This window comes from Pituophis catenifer, unplaced genomic scaffold (genome assembly GCF_029215685.1).
Source record: "Pituophis catenifer annectens isolate HBS135680 unplaced genomic scaffold, rPitCat1.0.hap2 SCAF_2, whole genome shotgun sequence".
Lineage (NCBI taxonomy): Eukaryota > Metazoa > Chordata > Lepidosauria > Squamata > Colubridae > Pituophis > Pituophis catenifer.
Window position 1 is genome coordinate 89,414,679 of NW_027256882.1, and position 17,897 is coordinate 89,432,575.

The following is a 17,897-nucleotide window of genomic DNA, read 5'->3' on the forward strand; positions in this document are numbered from 1 at the left end:
AGAAAGCTTCCCAGGGATTTCCTGGGGAATCACATGCAGCTCATGCTTTCTTGACTCCTGCTGAAATTTAACTTGGAATTATACTACTTTATAATACCACTTTATAATGCCTTGGTAAGACCATATTTGGAATACACTGCATCCAGTTTGTGTCGCCACAATATAAAAAAAGATGTTGAGAGTGCAGAGAAGAGCAACAAACATGATTAGGGGACTGGAGGCTAAAACATATGAAGAACAGTTGCAGGAACTGGGTATGTCTAGTTTAATGAAAAGAAGGACTAGGGGAGACATGATAGCAGTATTACAATACCTAAGGGTTTGCCACAAAGAAGAATGGGTCATCCTATTCTCCAAAGCACTTGAAGGCAGGACAAGAAGAAATGAAACTAATCAAAGAGAGAAGCAACCTAGAACTAAAGAGAAATTTCCTAACAGTGAGAACAATTAATCAGTGGAACAACTTGCCTCCAGAAATTGTGAATGCTCCAACATTGCAGGTTTTTAAGAAAAGATTGGACGACATTTGTCTGAAATGGTATAGTGTTTGTGCTGGAGCAGGGGGTTCAACTAGAAAACCTCCAAGGTCCCTCCCAACCCTATTATTTTGTAATGCTTAGGTTTACTTTTCACCATTCATATACCTGTATGTCCACGGGCAGCACTGTAATAAGCCAGGTGAAGCAATCAATTTCTGGTCTCAGCATGGATTTAGAGTTAATGAAAGCAGGACTGAGTTTCTGAATGGTTCTCCCTTCTCCAAGTGCTGACCCTCTGTGCCTTTATTAGTAGGGCATCTAGACTCTGTTTCAAGCCTCCAATGATTTGGCAGTAGTGCACACTAAGGTGGATGAACCATGGACATGAGCATACATGAATGCTATCAAGATAAAAAAATAATTAGCATCTGGAATGGAATTGGCTTCATAAGGGCCAATGCTTTTTGTTTTTCATTGGAACAATGTAAAACTCTTGCTGCCTGACAGATTTTTAATATCTCAAGCTAGCATCCCTATCTGCTTTTTAGCTGTGATTCCCTCTTTAACTGCTGAAAATCTGGCTTCTTCTCTCAATCCTCCTCCCTCTTCTACCTGCCTACCTCTTTATCTCTTTTTGCTAACATACAATTCTTTTGTAAACCTATAATTTTGTTTTTCGGTTTTTTGTTAACTGCTAATTACAGGAACAATGCCAAGCCAAATAAAAGTATGTAAATTGTGTAATGTGCATACTTTATTCCAAATACTTCCTTGTTATGAAAGCAACAGCACGGCATATGACAATATAGTGTACGGAAACTTCAGCACTTCTAAGAAACAGCAGCATAAAATATTTTAGGCCAAAAGCAGAGCTTTTGGCCCCATCTTGGCCTTATATCCAAGGGGGAGTAGGAACATTTCTAGAATATGATTTATAATAAATTCTTCTTGAAAACTGGAGATTTGATGCAAGCCAGTTGTGCCCAGCCCATTTTACTTGCAAGTCAATGGCTGGGGGGAGAGAGAGAGAAAAAAAAAACCTCAGCCAGCTAGAAGAAAAACTACCTCTGCATTCCCAAAGTATCTGTAAGGAAAAATTGGCATAAGCAGAAAGCATTACATTTCCCAACCCCACCCAGCAATAGTTTGATAAACATGGGCTTGGTAACTACCACTTATCCTCACAGATTCAAAGAGTTAGAAGGGTCCATTTGAGCCACAGAATCCAGTCCTTTGCTTCATGGAGGAATCCAGATTGAAAGTATCCCAGCAAAGGGAAAAATGCCACATCTCTCTGTAATTGGATTCCAATGTCAAACTACTTTTATGCTCACTTTTTCCTAACATCCAGTCAATTTGCTGTCCTTTAGCTTCAATTAATTATTCTGTCTCCAGCATCTCTGGCAACTTCTTTAAACTTTCTGCTGCGTGACATCCTTTTAAGGATGAAGAGAGCTGCCAGTCTTTTCTTGTCACAGTTAAATACTCCCTCTTCCTTCAGCCACTCTTCATAGGACTTTCTTGTTCCTGGATCATCTTTGTCGTCTTCTAAATCTGTTTTTATTTTTGAGGTATCTATATATCCACCTAATTGCCATGTTATCGTGTGTACAGCTTGCTAATGAGAGTATCATGGGATATTTTGTCAAATGCTTTACAAGATATGTTGTAGAATTTCTACAGATGCTAAGGAAATCATCTGACCCAAACATGAAATTTATTTCGTCTGACAATGGCTTCTTGAAAAATCCATGTTTCCTGGTAATAACTTCATTGTCACTAAAGTGAAATAAGGTTAGTCTGGCAGGATATTATTAATAATAAAACACATTATGAACTCTCTATAACTTTTTCTCCTTTCTGTAGCTAGGGACAACCCTCTAATTGCCTGGTACCTCAGGATTTCTCAGTGCATAAAACCAGAAAGTCCTCCAATATTCTAGGATACAATTCAACTGGTCAAAAGATTTAAACATTCAGTATAAACCAATATTCTCTGACCATATTTCTATCAGACTCTAACTTCAATGCTGTCCATTCATCCTGTTCTTTCTGGTTGCCTCCTGGAACACTCTTCCTCTCAACCAAGACAGTTTTTTTTAAAGAGCTCCCACCCATTTTGAACTCTTTATCCCATTAGTTTATCTTGCCTTGGAATCCTAGTTATACTGCTCTGCTTTTATTGCAAACCACTTTCTTGAACTCTAAAGTATGCGTTCAGCTGCACTTAGTTTCAGTTTTCCCTCAAATGAGATACAGCAATTCTCCCAATCTTCTTGCTATTTCCACATCTTTGACTAAGTTTATACTGATTAGTATCAAGTCTTATTGATCCTTTCTTTGCTCTCTGAAGAAAAAACAGTATCAGCAAGAATCAAAAATTTCCTGGAAAAAAACATGCTTGGCAGAATTTGCCTTTCCACAGATGTTGGAATAATTAGAGTCCCCTTGTTATGCTCACTTGTTGAAGTTTAACACAGATTCACTCCTCATTCCAGTTTATTTTTCACTTTGGGGGCTGTAACAACATTGAGTTCATTGGTGAATGAGCTACCTCAGGAATTGGACATGGAGAGGACATCCATATTATTCCTGCTGGATTTCTCAGGGGCATTTCATGCTACTGACCATAGGATCTTTCTGGGATGCTTGGACTGATAGCTTTGAAGACTCATTTGGCTCAGAGCCCTAAGAAGTGCATGCCTCAGTGAGCCACTCTCCTCAGAATTTCATCAGGAGTCCATTTTACACATTATCCATGTTATACTTTTTAACATGGGAGTCTTGGGGGATACCTTCAGGGTAGGTCTTCCAGAGTTTGGAGACTCATTTCTATGATAGTGATAAACACGTTTACTTCTTTCTTTTTCATTTAATGTTAATGAGGATGTACATTGTTGCACTGAGGCAGAAATGCTTTGCAAATTAGTACTCAGCTTAGAGAAAGCAGCAATTTGATGCTGTGGCCCACCCTTTGCAGTCTCTACTGTTCTTTCATCCTTCATCCACAAGATTTTTTGCTCATCGTACCTGAACCCAGGATTTTCTACCCTTGTGAAATGAAGTTTTTAAAGTTCTGAAGTGGGGAGCCATTTTTCAAAGCAGATGTGACTATTTTATATCCTTAAGCTCGAAGTAGTGGCAGGAAATTTGGTTTCCCCCAATGAAAACCCAATCGTTCAGATCCTGTCTTGAATTCTGGAAACCCCCCCCCCAATTCAAATGAGTGCAGTCACAAAGGGATGGGCAGTAAAGGAAAAGCACCAGAAAGCTATGGATTTTGAATATATTTTAAGGTTCCTGATGCTTCCAGGAACCCCTTGGCTTGTGCAAATATTTCACACCAGGCTGGTTGCATCTGCTCTTGCAATAAAAAGGCAGCTGTTCACTACACCTGAGGGAAACAAAATTACGAACGTATGTGCATGGGACCATGGTGACAAGACATACCCGCACAAACATCACTGGAGGCCTGTCTTCACAATGTTTGCATAAATTCTGTGACTTGGGAACATCGCTGTAATGTGGCAAGTTTCCTCTGATCAGCCACATGTTCTGTGGCAGAGAAACCCATGAAGTCTCATGCTGTACACATCTTAAGGGCACCCTTTAACATTGCTGTGAATGAGGCATGCTCTTGCATCGACTGAATGGACCAAAGAGCCTCCAGGTGCAGGTGCTTCACATTTCAATTACAGCAATTGTCTACACGGCCTTTGGCTTCCCACTTCTGTTAGAGGGCTTGTTCTTATTTATAAGGCTCAAAATGTTAGATACCATGTTATCTGACGTTTCCTGCTTGTAGAATCAGGGTCAGATCCCTTTTCAGTTGCAGCAATGTAACTCTGAAGCTGCCTTCCTATTTCACAGCTCTCCCCTTCAAATTGGCATTGTCCTATGTAAAGAATTATGTTGGTCTACTGCTTAGAGACCTCTGTGTGGGACGAACAATGGCTAACAAATATTGTAATGAATAAATTGAGGGGGGAAAGCCAGATTTCCATGGTAGAGTGTAAAACAGTGTTTCTCAACCTTGGCACCTTGAAGACAGGTAGATTTCAACTCTCAGAATTCCCCATCTTAATTATGCAGGTTCCCATGGCTGGCTGAGGAATTCTGGGAGTTGAAGTTCACTCATCTTAAAGTTGCCAAGGTTGGGAAACCCTGCTGCAAAGCATTGTTGGGTTTTTTTTTCTCCATATGAAAATCAGCAGAAGTTCCCATTATGTAGAAATGTGTCCTCAATTTTGTTTCCTATCCCTGGAAAATGCACTCACAAGACTGCAGCATCAGTTCCCTCACTACATAATGAATGTGTTGACTAAGCATTTCTGAATAGGTGGCACTAGCCCTGGAACACAAAAATAGAGCAAACATTTCTCTTCAAGTTCAAGTTTTGAATTAACATGGTAACAACCCAGCCACCTCTGAAAATTCAAGTTTTTCTGAAGAGAACTGAAGGTAGTATTGCAGTGGCAAAAATGAGCATTATAAAGTATCAAAAATGTGTTAAGTAAAAATAGAAATGGACTGAAAGAGAAATGTTAGGCTGGCAGTCCTAGGATAGGGACTGAACTCACCAGATTCACTTTCACTTTCCAATCATCCTGCACCCAATTTGCTTCTGCTGAGCCACCAAGATCCAGGAAAATCGTGGAAAGCCTTCCCCAAAGCTACTGCCACATTATAGACAGCTAGACACAGAGGGCACAATACATGAGAGGGACTCTGAATGGGAAATCCAAATCCTGTGTTAGTTCAATATTGAATATGGGTGCAGCTAATTTGTGGGGGGGGGGAGGGGGAGACCATCTGGATCCTGAGAGCAAGAGAAAGAGAAACCTTAATTGGTCCACACAATGGATTTGTACACTCGGGCACTTAGAAGGTGCTAATAAAAAAAGTTGTGATAAGCTTGATAAATTTGTCAGCTCTGGAAGCTGGAAAATCAAATAGATGCTTGGCTTCTGAGGCCATGCGCCAGAGCTAAGGAAAGGTATCAGGCTGTTAACTTCCCCATTGGATCTTTGGGTATACAGTCCTAGTCCAATCCTAGTCCAGAAATCCAGGCTCCCCAAAGATTCAACATAGTACTAGCTCAATAATATCTAACCCAACGCCTGGGTGCCTTCTTTCCATTCTAATGTCCTCTCTGCCCATTTATTACCAGGAAATCCTAACCTCAGCCTGCCTGTTTTATTTCCTAGAGGCATCTAACTAATACCCCAAAAACCAAACCTATGAGATTGGAATGCCTTCATAGATTTGGTAGTTAGTAGCAAGGTACCAACGAGGCAGAACTAATATATGTCATTCACATCTCCCTCAAAAGCATAAAATTACACGGTACTGCCTGAAATGAAGCAGCAGCTGTCTGTGGACAGCAGAGCAGGGCAGCTGGGAGCACAGCCACATCAGATAACAAGAGGACTTGGGGCTTCCTGGACCATGTGAGATTCATACAGGAAGTGAACACCAAAATGAGGCTATAGAGATAAATACACCTCTTGCTGAGCGAAAAAAGTAAATCATAGTTTCCAAGACCTAAACCCATTTATTTTACTGCTAGGAATTGAAGGGAATTTTCCTAGATGAAACATATTATGCTGATGAGTTTATAAAAGTGCCCACAATAATATTAAAAGCATCATTTATTACTCCTGGTTCTCCTATAGCATACTCTGTCATGCTCCTCAAGATACATCTAGCTCTACACTATGTACTACTTAGGCTCAACATCTTACCCATGGATCCAGTGACTGGGTTAAACTCTGTAGGATTCCTTCCTGCTAGTAGAGAAATACATATTCAAAGAGGAAGTTAATTCCTCCTGTGGTTTAACCTTACTGTGGGCTGAAAATTTATTAGAGTATAAGTCACAAGATTTAGTCACTTATATTTCCTAGAAGGATTAATAACGCAATTCCTCTGAAATGGGACCACACCTATGATTAGCTGTTTTCATCTTCACTCAATATTTGGAAGGAAGAGGACAAAAGGAAGACCTCATCCTTTCTAACAGCAGATTTTGTCAGAAGACATCTGCTGTAGCCTACTGCAGTCTATCGTAGAAATAGCTTGTGCTGGTTTTAGCTGCAAGTTGCTTTATCCCCTTCTCCTTATTATTCAGGTAGTCCTCGGTTTATAACCTTTTTTTAGTGACTATTTGAAGTTGTAACAAACTGAAAAAAGTGACTTATGACCATTTTTCACACTTATGACCATTGTAGCATCCCTCTGGTCACATAATCACATTTTGGATCATATCTATAACGGTTGCAAGGTCCTGCAGCCATGTAATCACCTTTACCAATCTTCTGACTAGCAAAATGGGGAAGCCAGTTTTACTTTGTTTCACTTAAGTTAGTGTTACTAACTTAACAACTGCAGTGGTTCCCTTTACAACTGTGGCAAGAAAGGTCATAAAATGGGGCAAAACTCACTTAACAAATGTCTCACTTAACAACAGAAATATTGGGCTCAATTGTGTCGTAAGTCAAGGACTATCTGTACTTTGAAAAATATTATTTGATTTCCACTATGCCTGAAACACTGAAGACAAAGGATAGAGAACTGAAGTGGGATGATTAATTTCAGAAGGTGTCACTTCTTAGAACTGGTATCCCCTTCTCTATTTTTTCCTGTCTTTCATATGTACACACATATACACAGATTTTCTGGAACTGAGACAGGTTTTGCTGTAAGAGACATAAAGTGCAAATATGGCAAAGGTCCAATAAGAGTTAGATTGCACACCTCTAAGCAGCAATAGCAGGATCCTGCCACCAAAGCAGTTTAGCTTACAGCTGTTTGGGGACTAGAAAAATTCCTCTTGACAGCCTGCCAGAGCCAGGCCGTATTCCATCATTCCATATGAGCAGTCTTCAGTACGATTATTAAGGTTATTTATTGTTTCACACAACTGCTTTACTTTTCTTCAGTAGCTTTGTCTTCAATTATCAATATAGCAGCAATATATTCCTTCTACTGGATCCTTTTCCAATTTAAGGTGTTTTGAGAATTCATGGCTTCTGCTGCAGACCGAGAAAGGTCAGTGCCCCAAACACACCATTTACAACAAGGCTGTGCCTAATATGGTCTTGAGACAGGTTCGGTCATAGATGACTTGAGTGTTTCCATCAAGAAGAAAAATCATTTTAAAAATGGGAGGAACAAAATACCCTGTCTGTGAAAAATGGATGTCCGGGACCAAGACAGATGTTTCATTTCTTCATTACTGAATCCAAAATCGATTAATAGTTAGGCCGAGTTAATAAAAATATTAAGAGCAGAGGAGAGATCTATCCTCCTGTTTTTATTCTCACAACAGTACTATCAGATAGATTGCTTAGAAAACTGGAGACCAGCTCAAGGTCACCTGGCAACAGAATCAAGCAAAGATTTAAGCCTGCTCTTTCTGAACCTGGTACCACAGTTTCTAATCACTATGTCACATTACAAAGTATAGTGCTGGATTTGGAAAAACGGAGCCCTAATTTCAAGACAGAAGGCAGGCATCTCATCAGAAGAACTTTATTGCTACCTTACTGTACTCCTGATTGAATGGGGAACTACCAGTACAGGAGCTCTGTTATTTCTAAGTCCAGAATTGCTCTGTGCCCTTTTTCCAGGCCACTGTGCAGAGAAGCCCAGCTTGGCACCAACTGAGGCACCCACACTGCCTTTAGTTCAAACAATGCGTCACTAATTACAGTAACTTCCATCCACTACTAATTTGGCACTCAGCTAGCCGATAAGTGCTGGATAGAAAATTTCCATGGGTATTTGGACGGAAAGGGGCACAGCCTGTCATAAGGAGCAATGCCCTCCCAATGCTCCTGAATTCAGCAATTAAGCTGCTGGCAAGGGCTGCATGCAACTTAACCCTGAAATATAATTGTTCCCCACGGGTGGGAATGGAAATGCAGCAGCTGCTGCTACTCTCAGCTAAGTAGTGTTTCACCCTGATTCTCCCAGCTGTATCACATCTCTCGGCTTCAACAGCAGGCAGTGCTTTGGGTGGAGATATGATGCACAACTTCTCATTGCCAGCTGCTCTGCTCTTTGTCTTTTAGCCAGTTGCTGTTGGACTGTCATTTTGACACAGAGACAACTGCCTTCCCCTCACTGTGTCCTAAAAGGTAAGAGTGTGTCACATTTTCTGGTTTGAGAACAATTACAAGGCCCTAAGCCTACATTTTGCATCAGGGAACTATCCGAAAGGGAGGGAAGAGAAGAGAGATAGTACTAACCAGGTCATCCAGGAGAGGGAAAGGTTTCAGCCTTGATCTTACTCAAGACCTTCTGTGGTTTTGATTTTTAACACCTTTGTAAAAAAAAAAAAATCTTCTAAGATACCCCTTTCAAATGGGGGGTGAAGTTTGGCTGTCCCATCATGTACTACAGTGTGCAATAGTAATATTATAAAGACCAACTATACCCCATATACAACTTGTGTGTATAAAGGTAATTACACATAGGCCTTGTTTGCAGGTCATACTTAAATTAACCATGGTTTACTCAAGCCCCTGTTTTCTAGCTTTGCATGTCATTGAATCCTCATTAGACCATGGAGATTAAGATGTGGATGGCTAATCCCTAGTGCAAATTCATATATTCACACTTATCTGCCTTATTCCTATGTTAGGAAATCAAACTCTGTTACTGAGGTTTTAGAAATGGTTGTACTACACCTGAGACACCCCATCAGAGCTCTTTCCTCTCATTGGAACTGCAGGCAGGGCCTTTGGTGAGAAGCACATTTGCACAGTGAAAGCTGCAATACAGGTAGTCCTCAATTTACAATGGTTCACTTAGTGACCATTTGAAGTTACGATGGCATTGAAAAAAGGGACTTATATGACAATTTTTCAGATGTATAACCATTGCAGCATCCCCATGGTCCTATGATTTACATTCAAATGCTTGACAACTGACTCACGTTCATGACCGTTGCAGTGTTCCTGGGTCTCGTGATCACCTCTTGCAACCTTCTGACAAGCAAAGTCAATGGGGAAACCAGATTCACTTAACAACAGGTTACTAATTTATCAGCTGCAGTGATTCACTTAAAAGATGTGGCAAGAAAAGTTGTTAAAAAGGGGCAACATTTGTTTAGCAAATTTCTCACTTACCTAGCAACATAAATTTTGGGTTCAATTGTGATCGTAAATTAAGGTAAACTACCTGTGGTAACTGCAAACCTTTCTGAGCCAGCTGAATTGTTTGCGATTATCTACAATCGCATCTGACCACTCTATATGGAAGAAGTCTTAATTGACTAGAAGTTGCAACTGGGGGGGTGGGGGGGGAAGGCAGCAGGGCTGGGCCTATCTGAAAGATCTGCATCGGTTGTTTCTAGGACACAGATTGATGGGTTGGTATTTATTTTTAATCACATTTCCTTTCAAAAAGATCAGGACAACCATAAGTTAGCAACAAAGAGTTTTCTGCATCTCTTTGCTATCATCTAGAGTTGTCCAGATTTTGGCAGCTGGTGTTTAATACCTTGCCAATGGGTTAGGATGTGATTACCTAAATTAGTGCTTCTCCCTTTCTGAACTTCTGAACTTGTCCAGCCCTTAAAATATAAAGAGACACCCCTTCTCAGAGGCCAGCCTTTCTCCACTTCAGGATAAACTAGCCTTCTTCTGCATTACTCTCAGGCTATGGAATGTACTTCCCTGGGAACTGCTTTGGCAAAATTCCTCTTCCTGCATGTAAAGTCGGTGTAAATGTGCCCCTCTTTCTCCAGCCTATTAATTTATTGTGATATTAGGTTTTAAACTTTTAAGTTGATTTTTCTTTTCTTTTCCAAAGGACAGCCACGGGAGTGCTTGCTCTTGTTGGGGTGGGGGGGTGGGGTGGGATTTAACCCCTGTAATTCAAGAAAATGTTTAACCCTGCATGTTTTCCCACCGTGATCCTCGCTTTAAAAAAAAAAAAAAGACGGGACACAGACCCGGCATACATCAGCAGCTGGTTGCTAGGCTCAGAAGAGAGGCTCGTCTTAAAATCGGGCCCTCCCAGCCCGGGGAAGAAGGTCCGGGTTTCTGGTTGCAGGAGAGGCACAGTCCCCCACCCCTCCCAGCCCCTCGCGCACTCTGCCCGGCGAGGAAGAGCCGCCCCCACCCCCGGGTCGCCGCCTTATGGAGCCGGGGGTTCAGGCACATGTGTTTCTAATGCACCACGAGCCCCAGGGCGCCGGCGTGCGGAAAACGGCACCAAATTCCTTTCTGCTCAAGTAATGGGCCCCAGCAGTCTCCGCAAGGGGGAAGGGCGGTTGGCGAGACCCCAGGCGTGGAGGAGGGGGAGCACCACGCCGCCTTTTGGGGGGAAGGGGGAGCAGCTGCTCGGGAAAGGCGAGCCTTAAGAGGGCGTGGCTTTAGCTGGACCGATGCTCGGAGAAAGCAAAGGCCAACAGGTCGCGGCTGTTCTCGGCCTTTCTAGAAAGCCTGGCGGAGCAGCTTCCCCAGGCGGGGCGGCACCCCGGCCCTGAGCGCTCTCTCCCCTCCCACGCCCAACTCCACCCCCGAGAGCAAAAGGCAGCGGCACCCCGGCACCCAAGCAACTCCTCCCTGCGCCCTCTCGGTTCTGACGTACAAAGCAGCCACGTGCGATTCTCACGGCTGGACACCCAGAGAGTATACATTCTGACCCCAGCCCCGAGGTGCTCCCCGCCCTCCCGAGACCCTCAGTGGGACCAATTTTTGCCGAAGGTCACAGCCAGGTAGGTGGGAGAGAGGCCGCTCCCGCCCCAGCATCTCCTCCCCCGCCCCCACCAGAGCAGCGCAGAGGCAGAGGCTTTGTCCGTCCCCGCTCTCAACCCCGCAGCCAGTTTCTGCCGCGTTCAGCACTTTTCTGCCTCCCAGCCAGGAGCCATGCCTCTCCCTAATTGAATTGATGCCCCACAGCCCACCAACCATGCATGGCCAAGGAATAGGAGTGGTTAGCCTGCTCCCCAAGATAAGGAGTCTTGTCACCCACCCAAATGACCTTGAGCCACAAGAGAAGGCGGCCAGGTGCTTTCCACCCACCGCCCTGCCCTCCAACAGTCCTTCCACCACACTCTGGGGTTGAATGGCTCCAGGATGGGGCCTGCTGTGTGGACAGCTGCCCACCAGCCATGGTTAAGGCTTGCTGCATAAAGAAGTTATTGTTCAGCCCCACCCCAACCATCCCCAGCTGGCTTCCCCAGCATCTTTTGGGAATAAGATCCAGACAGCAGACTTTTCTTGGCCCCCTTTCTTAGAAACTTGGGTAGGGTTTCTTTTGTCCCACCTCCAGATGTTGCTTTTAGTGCTGGAACTGAATCCTGAAGGGTGCTGCAACCTTTGGCTCATTCATTGGCTTAAACATTTGAGGTTTGCAAGCTCTCTCGGTCCTTTAGCAAAGTATTGTTATCACTTGAGTGTGCCCTGGAGCAATAATGACCTGATGGGTTCAAACCACAGGATAATTGGGGGAAATAGTGGGCTTTTTAAAAAAGGAGGTGGAAGGGGGAGATCCCCACTTAGAAACCAGCTTTAGGCTCAAGTAACCTTCCTCCCTTTTCAAAGGTGACACTTGATCAAAACCAAAGGAAATCCTGGTCTTCATTTTCTCTGAAACTCACTCTTCCCATTTAGAGCCCTATAGACACACCCAATTTTGCTGAGCCATGTGGCTTCCCAATTTCATCCTACCAAATTCATCAAAGCTAACCCAGCCTCTGTAATTCCATCATACTTCAACCCTACAGTCTACCCCTAAATCTCTGCAGCTGCCACACATCAGGGTTCTTTCGCTACAGGTTCTCAGCTTCAGTGATATCATCCCTTCTCTGTTTCACTACTAGAGTGAACCGGATGAGACTCAACCCAGAAAATCTGGGCAGAATCCAATGTTGGGTTCCAAATGGGAAAGGCTTTAAAATGCTAGAGGAGGAAGCGGCATGTTGCAAGAGGAAAAAGACTTTTGGTTGCAGCATTGGGTAGAAGGGGCTGTTCCCGCCCAGCAGCCTTGGAGAGCAAGCCGGATGAAAATGCTTCAAGAGGACAAAGGAAGGCCAGCCAACAGGGGAGAGAGATCTCAGGGCCAGGATAGCAGCATGAATGGAAAACTAATGCAAATGGAGAAAGAAAGGAGAGCCAAAAATGGGGCATGGAACTAAGATCATGGTAAGGCAGAGGATCCCCAAGTTCAGATCCCTGCACAATTAAGATTTTATTAGGACCACTGATACATGTGATCAGTTTTATTAATTCATATAGTTATTAGGAGTATAAAATGCCACCCCAGGTTCTTTGGAAGGAGGAGATACAATGGCCTAAAGCTGGAAAAAGATGGCTAGTACAACAGTGCAAATACAAATGGTAATAAAATCTTGAAAAATTGCAAGGATATAATTCCAGAATCCAACAGCAAATTAACAGATTTTAATATTCTTACTCCAGCCTCAAAAAGGAGCGTGGTAGCTGGATCAATGGGACCAGAGGAAAGAGGCTGGTTAGCAGCAAATATCTTTAATTAAATTCCGACCAACTCACAGAGCACTGGTATAATAATTGAAAGCATCTCTGAAAGCTCAGGGAGGGGTTTACTTGATAGCTAATGCCATCTTCAAAAACTGATTTACAGGGCAGAATTAATGTCATGACAGGATTTTAAATTCTGATTTAACATGCACTATTTGCCTGCCTGCTTATAATAAAGATCCAGGAATCTCTCTAATTTCAAGAAGCTTGAGAAAGAGCTTAAGTATGTCATGTCACAAAAGCCAGTAAAATAACTGCCAAGCCACCAAATCTGACTGACTTCAAGATGGACTTCTCCCTACAAAATCCAGCCACACACATTTCTGGAGAGATCAAAATCACGAGCCTTGTCTTTAAAAACACAGCAGCACTACTTCTATTATGGGTGTATTTTGTGCTCTCTTTTTAGAGAAGAGTTTTTTTCCTTAGGAGCAAATCCATGAACATTGTTGCAACACTGCCTAATTTTATAGAAGTTTATGCTTTAGGTATGACCCCATCTTTGATTCAAGGGATTTTCTATCATGTTGATTCCTTTACCTGCTCCCTAAGCTGTTGACAGCAGTTTCATGTTGATCACTATTACCTTACCCCCACTCACCCCAAATAGCCTGCTCTCCCAGAGGTACAGCTTTTTCATGGTAGATCCCATGAATGTAATTTGCCCCTTCTCTAATTCTCCCAATTAGTGTTGCTACTTAGGCAGTATTATTAATTTCACAATTTTAAAGTATGTGGGAAGAGGAAATGACAGGCCACTATCCTAAAAAGCTGACAGCTTAATTTCTGACAGTGGGAACAGAACAAAGGAATGAGTGTATTTGATATATTATATAGTCTTTGCTTGCTTTTAACTCATTTTGCAGCAAACTTTTCCTTCTGTTGCAAATTCATGATTTTCTGAGCATAGAATTTCTTTCATACAATGCTGTGATCATTTCCCATTGTTGTTTCTCCACTTCCTACCACAAACCCTACCCATACTATATATGCTCTTCCAGCTGCCTCTTTATTGTTAGCAAGTGGATGTATAATGATTTATAGGCAGCGTCTCCGGCTAAGCAGTCCATGAGGCCCTAGCTTCCAAGTTGGAGCCAGGGAGGAGGGTCTCGGAGTGTTTGGGCTTTGAAAGGGAAGGAAGTAGGCAAAAGAACAGCTGGAGACCTTCTGCTATGGAGGAAAGAGAAGAAGAAGAGTGAGCTTCAAAGAAAGAAGACCTCCCCCTATGAAGCACATGGTGTGTGTGCGCATATGGTAGGGAAGAAAATAGGAGCACTAAAAGGGGAAGAAAACTAATAGGTTGGAAAAAAGTAAAGCACAGATGAAGGCTTTTAATATCCCCAGAAAGCCATGTCTACCATCTTCCTTTCCAGAAATGAGTATAAAACTCATGGCTCAGCAGGAGATGACAAGAACTAGTTGTCCTTCTGCAATCAATGTGCTGATGATATGGGCAGCTTCAAAGACATTGTAGTAGATGAGGAGGAGTAGGGGCAGATCAAGTTCAAAGCACAGAACAGGGTTGGCTTCAGCTTCTGAACCAGAAGTCATATCCTGCCAAGACGACCAAAGAAAATAAAAGATACCATCTTACACAATGGCACATGTGTAAGATTTGGAAGGAGGAAATAAAAAATGTTGGCACCTCGCTGGCTCTCTTTAGGTTTGGAAACCAAGCATAGGTAAGCCAAGTTAGAGTTTGGATAGAAAGGTATCAGTTATGAGAGCTGGAGGCTAAACTGGGAAGTTTAAAAAAAAAACATCCAGGAAAAAGGCAATGGCAAACTACGTCATTGCTGTTGCCATAAAAACTGTATGGAGGTATCTGTAAAATCATTAGGGGTCAAGCTCAACTTGGAGATTTTACTTTTTATCACAGTATGCATGGCACTCTTGCTAAAATTATGCTTTATGGGGTACGCAAGAGGTTTCAAGCAACCTGAGTGGGGAAAGAGAACCCCAACAATGACAGAGGGAACAGTCTTCCTGGCAGATAGGGAGGGAGAGATGTAGCAGGCTCAGGAGATTCAAGAAACTGTTTTCAGAAAGGGGAAACCCTGCATTAAAACAAAACAAACATTGAAAATGTGAGGATCAATATGCAAAGTAAATAAAGCCTCATGGGAATCCTAGAACTTTAATCACTTACATTTAAATTCTAAAGTACTTTTCTATCTATTTTCCCAACTATCACCCAGCTGCATGGGAATAAGAAGGTAATAGCAGTACATCTGGAAGGCATCCAGATGGGAAAAGCCGCTATGAAGACAAATGCAAGATTATATAAATTATTAAAAAAACTTAAGTCTACAGAGGTGCATTAGAAAATATCGTGAAGCCTACAGTGGATGGAATCCAGTCAGCAGCAGTCACTTATGTCACATATGTATAGTAAAACATTTTTTCTATTGTTCCTTAATTTACTTATCTAAATAAAAGAGTAAGAGTAAATGCTGGATTTCACCAGTAGGGAACTGATGCTGAAAAAGAGAGACCTATTCAAAACACCCATAGAGGATAATAGGCCACCATTGCTTTAAAGATTAAAAAACAGTTTCCCCCTCCCTCCCTTTTTTAAACTGCATAATAGGTAACAGATTAACCCTTCTATAATTTCAGGCTAAATGCAGTATTGGTGCCTTGATTTAGGGGACTATCTGAACTTCTCCAGTCAAGCCTGCACCTTAGAAAGTACACATACTAAACTGCCTAGGAGTAATCTTCAGTGGCCTCTGAAACAAAAGTTGCTTTAAATTTCTGAAAATGATTAATGAGATATAAAGGGAAGATTCCTTCTGCTTTAGAGCTGCGAATACCTATTAGCTAGAAATATGAATAAGTCTCATTATCAAAACCTGCCTTACTCCATCCTATTGGGGGGGGGGGACTGCAAAAATGGAGCAGATGCCAATTGTGTTGTCTCTTTGTAAGGAGGCGGCTTCCACAGGCAGCCTTCAAATCAAGGTTGCTCTGGGAAGGAGTAGCCTCAAGGCTCTTGACCAACGCCTCTGAAGGCCTTTGAATGGTACGCCATGGCTACAGAGACTCCTATAGGCTTCCTCTGCCACAGAGAAGAAAAGGCCTAAAACATACAAAATTCCCCTCTTCTGCAGACCCAGGCCTCAGCAGCTAGGATGAAAGGCTGCCACAGTTTGGAGCCGAGCATTTCTTGAATTGAGATACCTAGTTCTGGATGCCTCCCTTTACTCCTCTCACAGACCCTCCTCCTCCTCCCCCTCCCCCTCCCAGTCCACCAGTCCCTCCCCTCAAGCCTTCAGACCCCCGCCTCTCTCCTTGCCCGGCCCCACCTTCCTTTGTGTAGCGGGTCTCTATCGGAGAACTTTCACCCACCCACCCCCCAAAAAAACCCGGGGAAAAGAGTGGAAGGCAAGGCCACGAAGGGCTCTAGGATGACCGCAGCAGGGGGCAGCCTTCCAAGATGACGGCCTGGGGCTGTCTTGTGCGGGGCTACGGCCGCGAGGCTTACGACAGCTCCGCGCAGGCAGCAGAGCAGGTGGAAAGAGCGAAGGGGATCCGCCCCCGCCCGAGCCAAAGTGCCGGGGTGGGGGCGTCCGGAGACGAACGCAACTGCTAGGACGTGCCTTCGAGCCTCAAACCGCAAGCGACGGCTTCCCTGGCTGGTCCCCTCGCCCAAATGGGGCGCTGCCGTTAGGGGCGTCTTTTTCAGCTCCGCTCCGACTACAAAAGACCGTCGGAGCATCTTCAGCCGGTGCCCTCCTTGTATCCCACAAAAGGAGCCGTCGCCCCACCTCGCTCGGCAAAGCGGTGTTGCCAATGCACCACTTGGGGTTGCTAATGGCTTCTTCCTCCGGCTGCGCCCGCCCGCCCTCCAATCCGTCCACGTTCAAGTAGCATCTTGCCGGTGGGAGGCGCGGAATTCCCTTGATCATCCTCCGGGGCTAAACGGGGAGCGTGCAGGGGAAGGAGCGGGAGAGCGATTTCCCAGAGAAAAGCAGGCGGGCGGGCAGGCAGGCAGGCAGACACCGCCCACGCCCCCCTGTACAAAGCGGCTGGAGCCACCGCCCCCCTCCCCACCGAGGGGACAAAGAGCTGGATCGCCCGCTCTCCGGGGGGCTTACCAGTCCGTGGGGCTGTCTTCCCCGATCACCTCCTGATATGAGGCCAGCAGCTCCAGGCGGTTCGCGCTGAAGCTCACGCCAGCCATGCCGGCGGCGACGGAAGGATGCTGCTTTCGGGAGCAGAGAGCAGTGCCGGAGCCGCGCTCGGATTAAGACAGGCCGCCTTGCCTGCTTGCCTCGGAGACACTGCAGCAGCGGAGAGGGAGCCGGGCGGGCGAGGAGCAGAGGCTCCGCCTGTGCGCGCGCTGGGTCCTAGCGCCGGGAGCACGGGCTCCCCCTCCCGCCCCTGCCCCGGCTCTTCAGCACCAGAAACCGCCGCCTCACGGTTTCTCCACACGTGGGTGCGCGGAATCAGCCATCTTGCAGCCCTTAAAGCCTTGGCCAGAGTCCGGCCGGCACGAGAAAGAAAGAACCTGCCCTGCCCTTCCCACCCGGCCTGCCTTCAGGTGTAAGTTTTGAGCGTAGGAGATGGGCGATCCCAACAGATCTTCTGTTCCTTACGTGCAGCCGCTTGGGAACTGTATAGAGAGCGCCCTCGGGGTGAACTTCACTCAGGAGCGGCACTCTGCACAGGCACTAATAGGCTGTTTTGTAAAAAAAAAAAAAAAAAAAAAAAAAAACTTTCTGGTTTTGATCTGTCCCACGATTACTGGCCAGAAAGGAACTGACCGTTCCAAACTGCATTTTCTGGTCCAGATCACAGGAAAGTAGAGTATAAACTGTTAAGGAAAATGGAAACTTCCCCAATCTTGCACCTTCTGGGGTGTTTCCCATTGCAAAGTCCATCGGGCCTGATGGCTGTG

At 44.3% G+C, this 17,897-nt stretch overlaps 1 protein-coding gene across 1 annotated transcript in view; it reads right to left on the bottom strand.

Moving 5' to 3' along the window:
* DBN1 (drebrin 1) overlaps positions 1–17,180 on the bottom strand; it is a 45,131-nt gene extending 27,951 nt beyond the window's left edge. The window contains exon 1 of the mRNA XM_070933791.1: positions 17,095–17,180. Within this exon, the coding sequence (XP_070789892.1) occupies positions 17,095–17,180 (86 nt within the window). The remainder of the gene's footprint in view (positions 1–17,094) is intronic.
* Between the last annotated feature and the right edge of the window lie 717 nt (positions 17,181–17,897).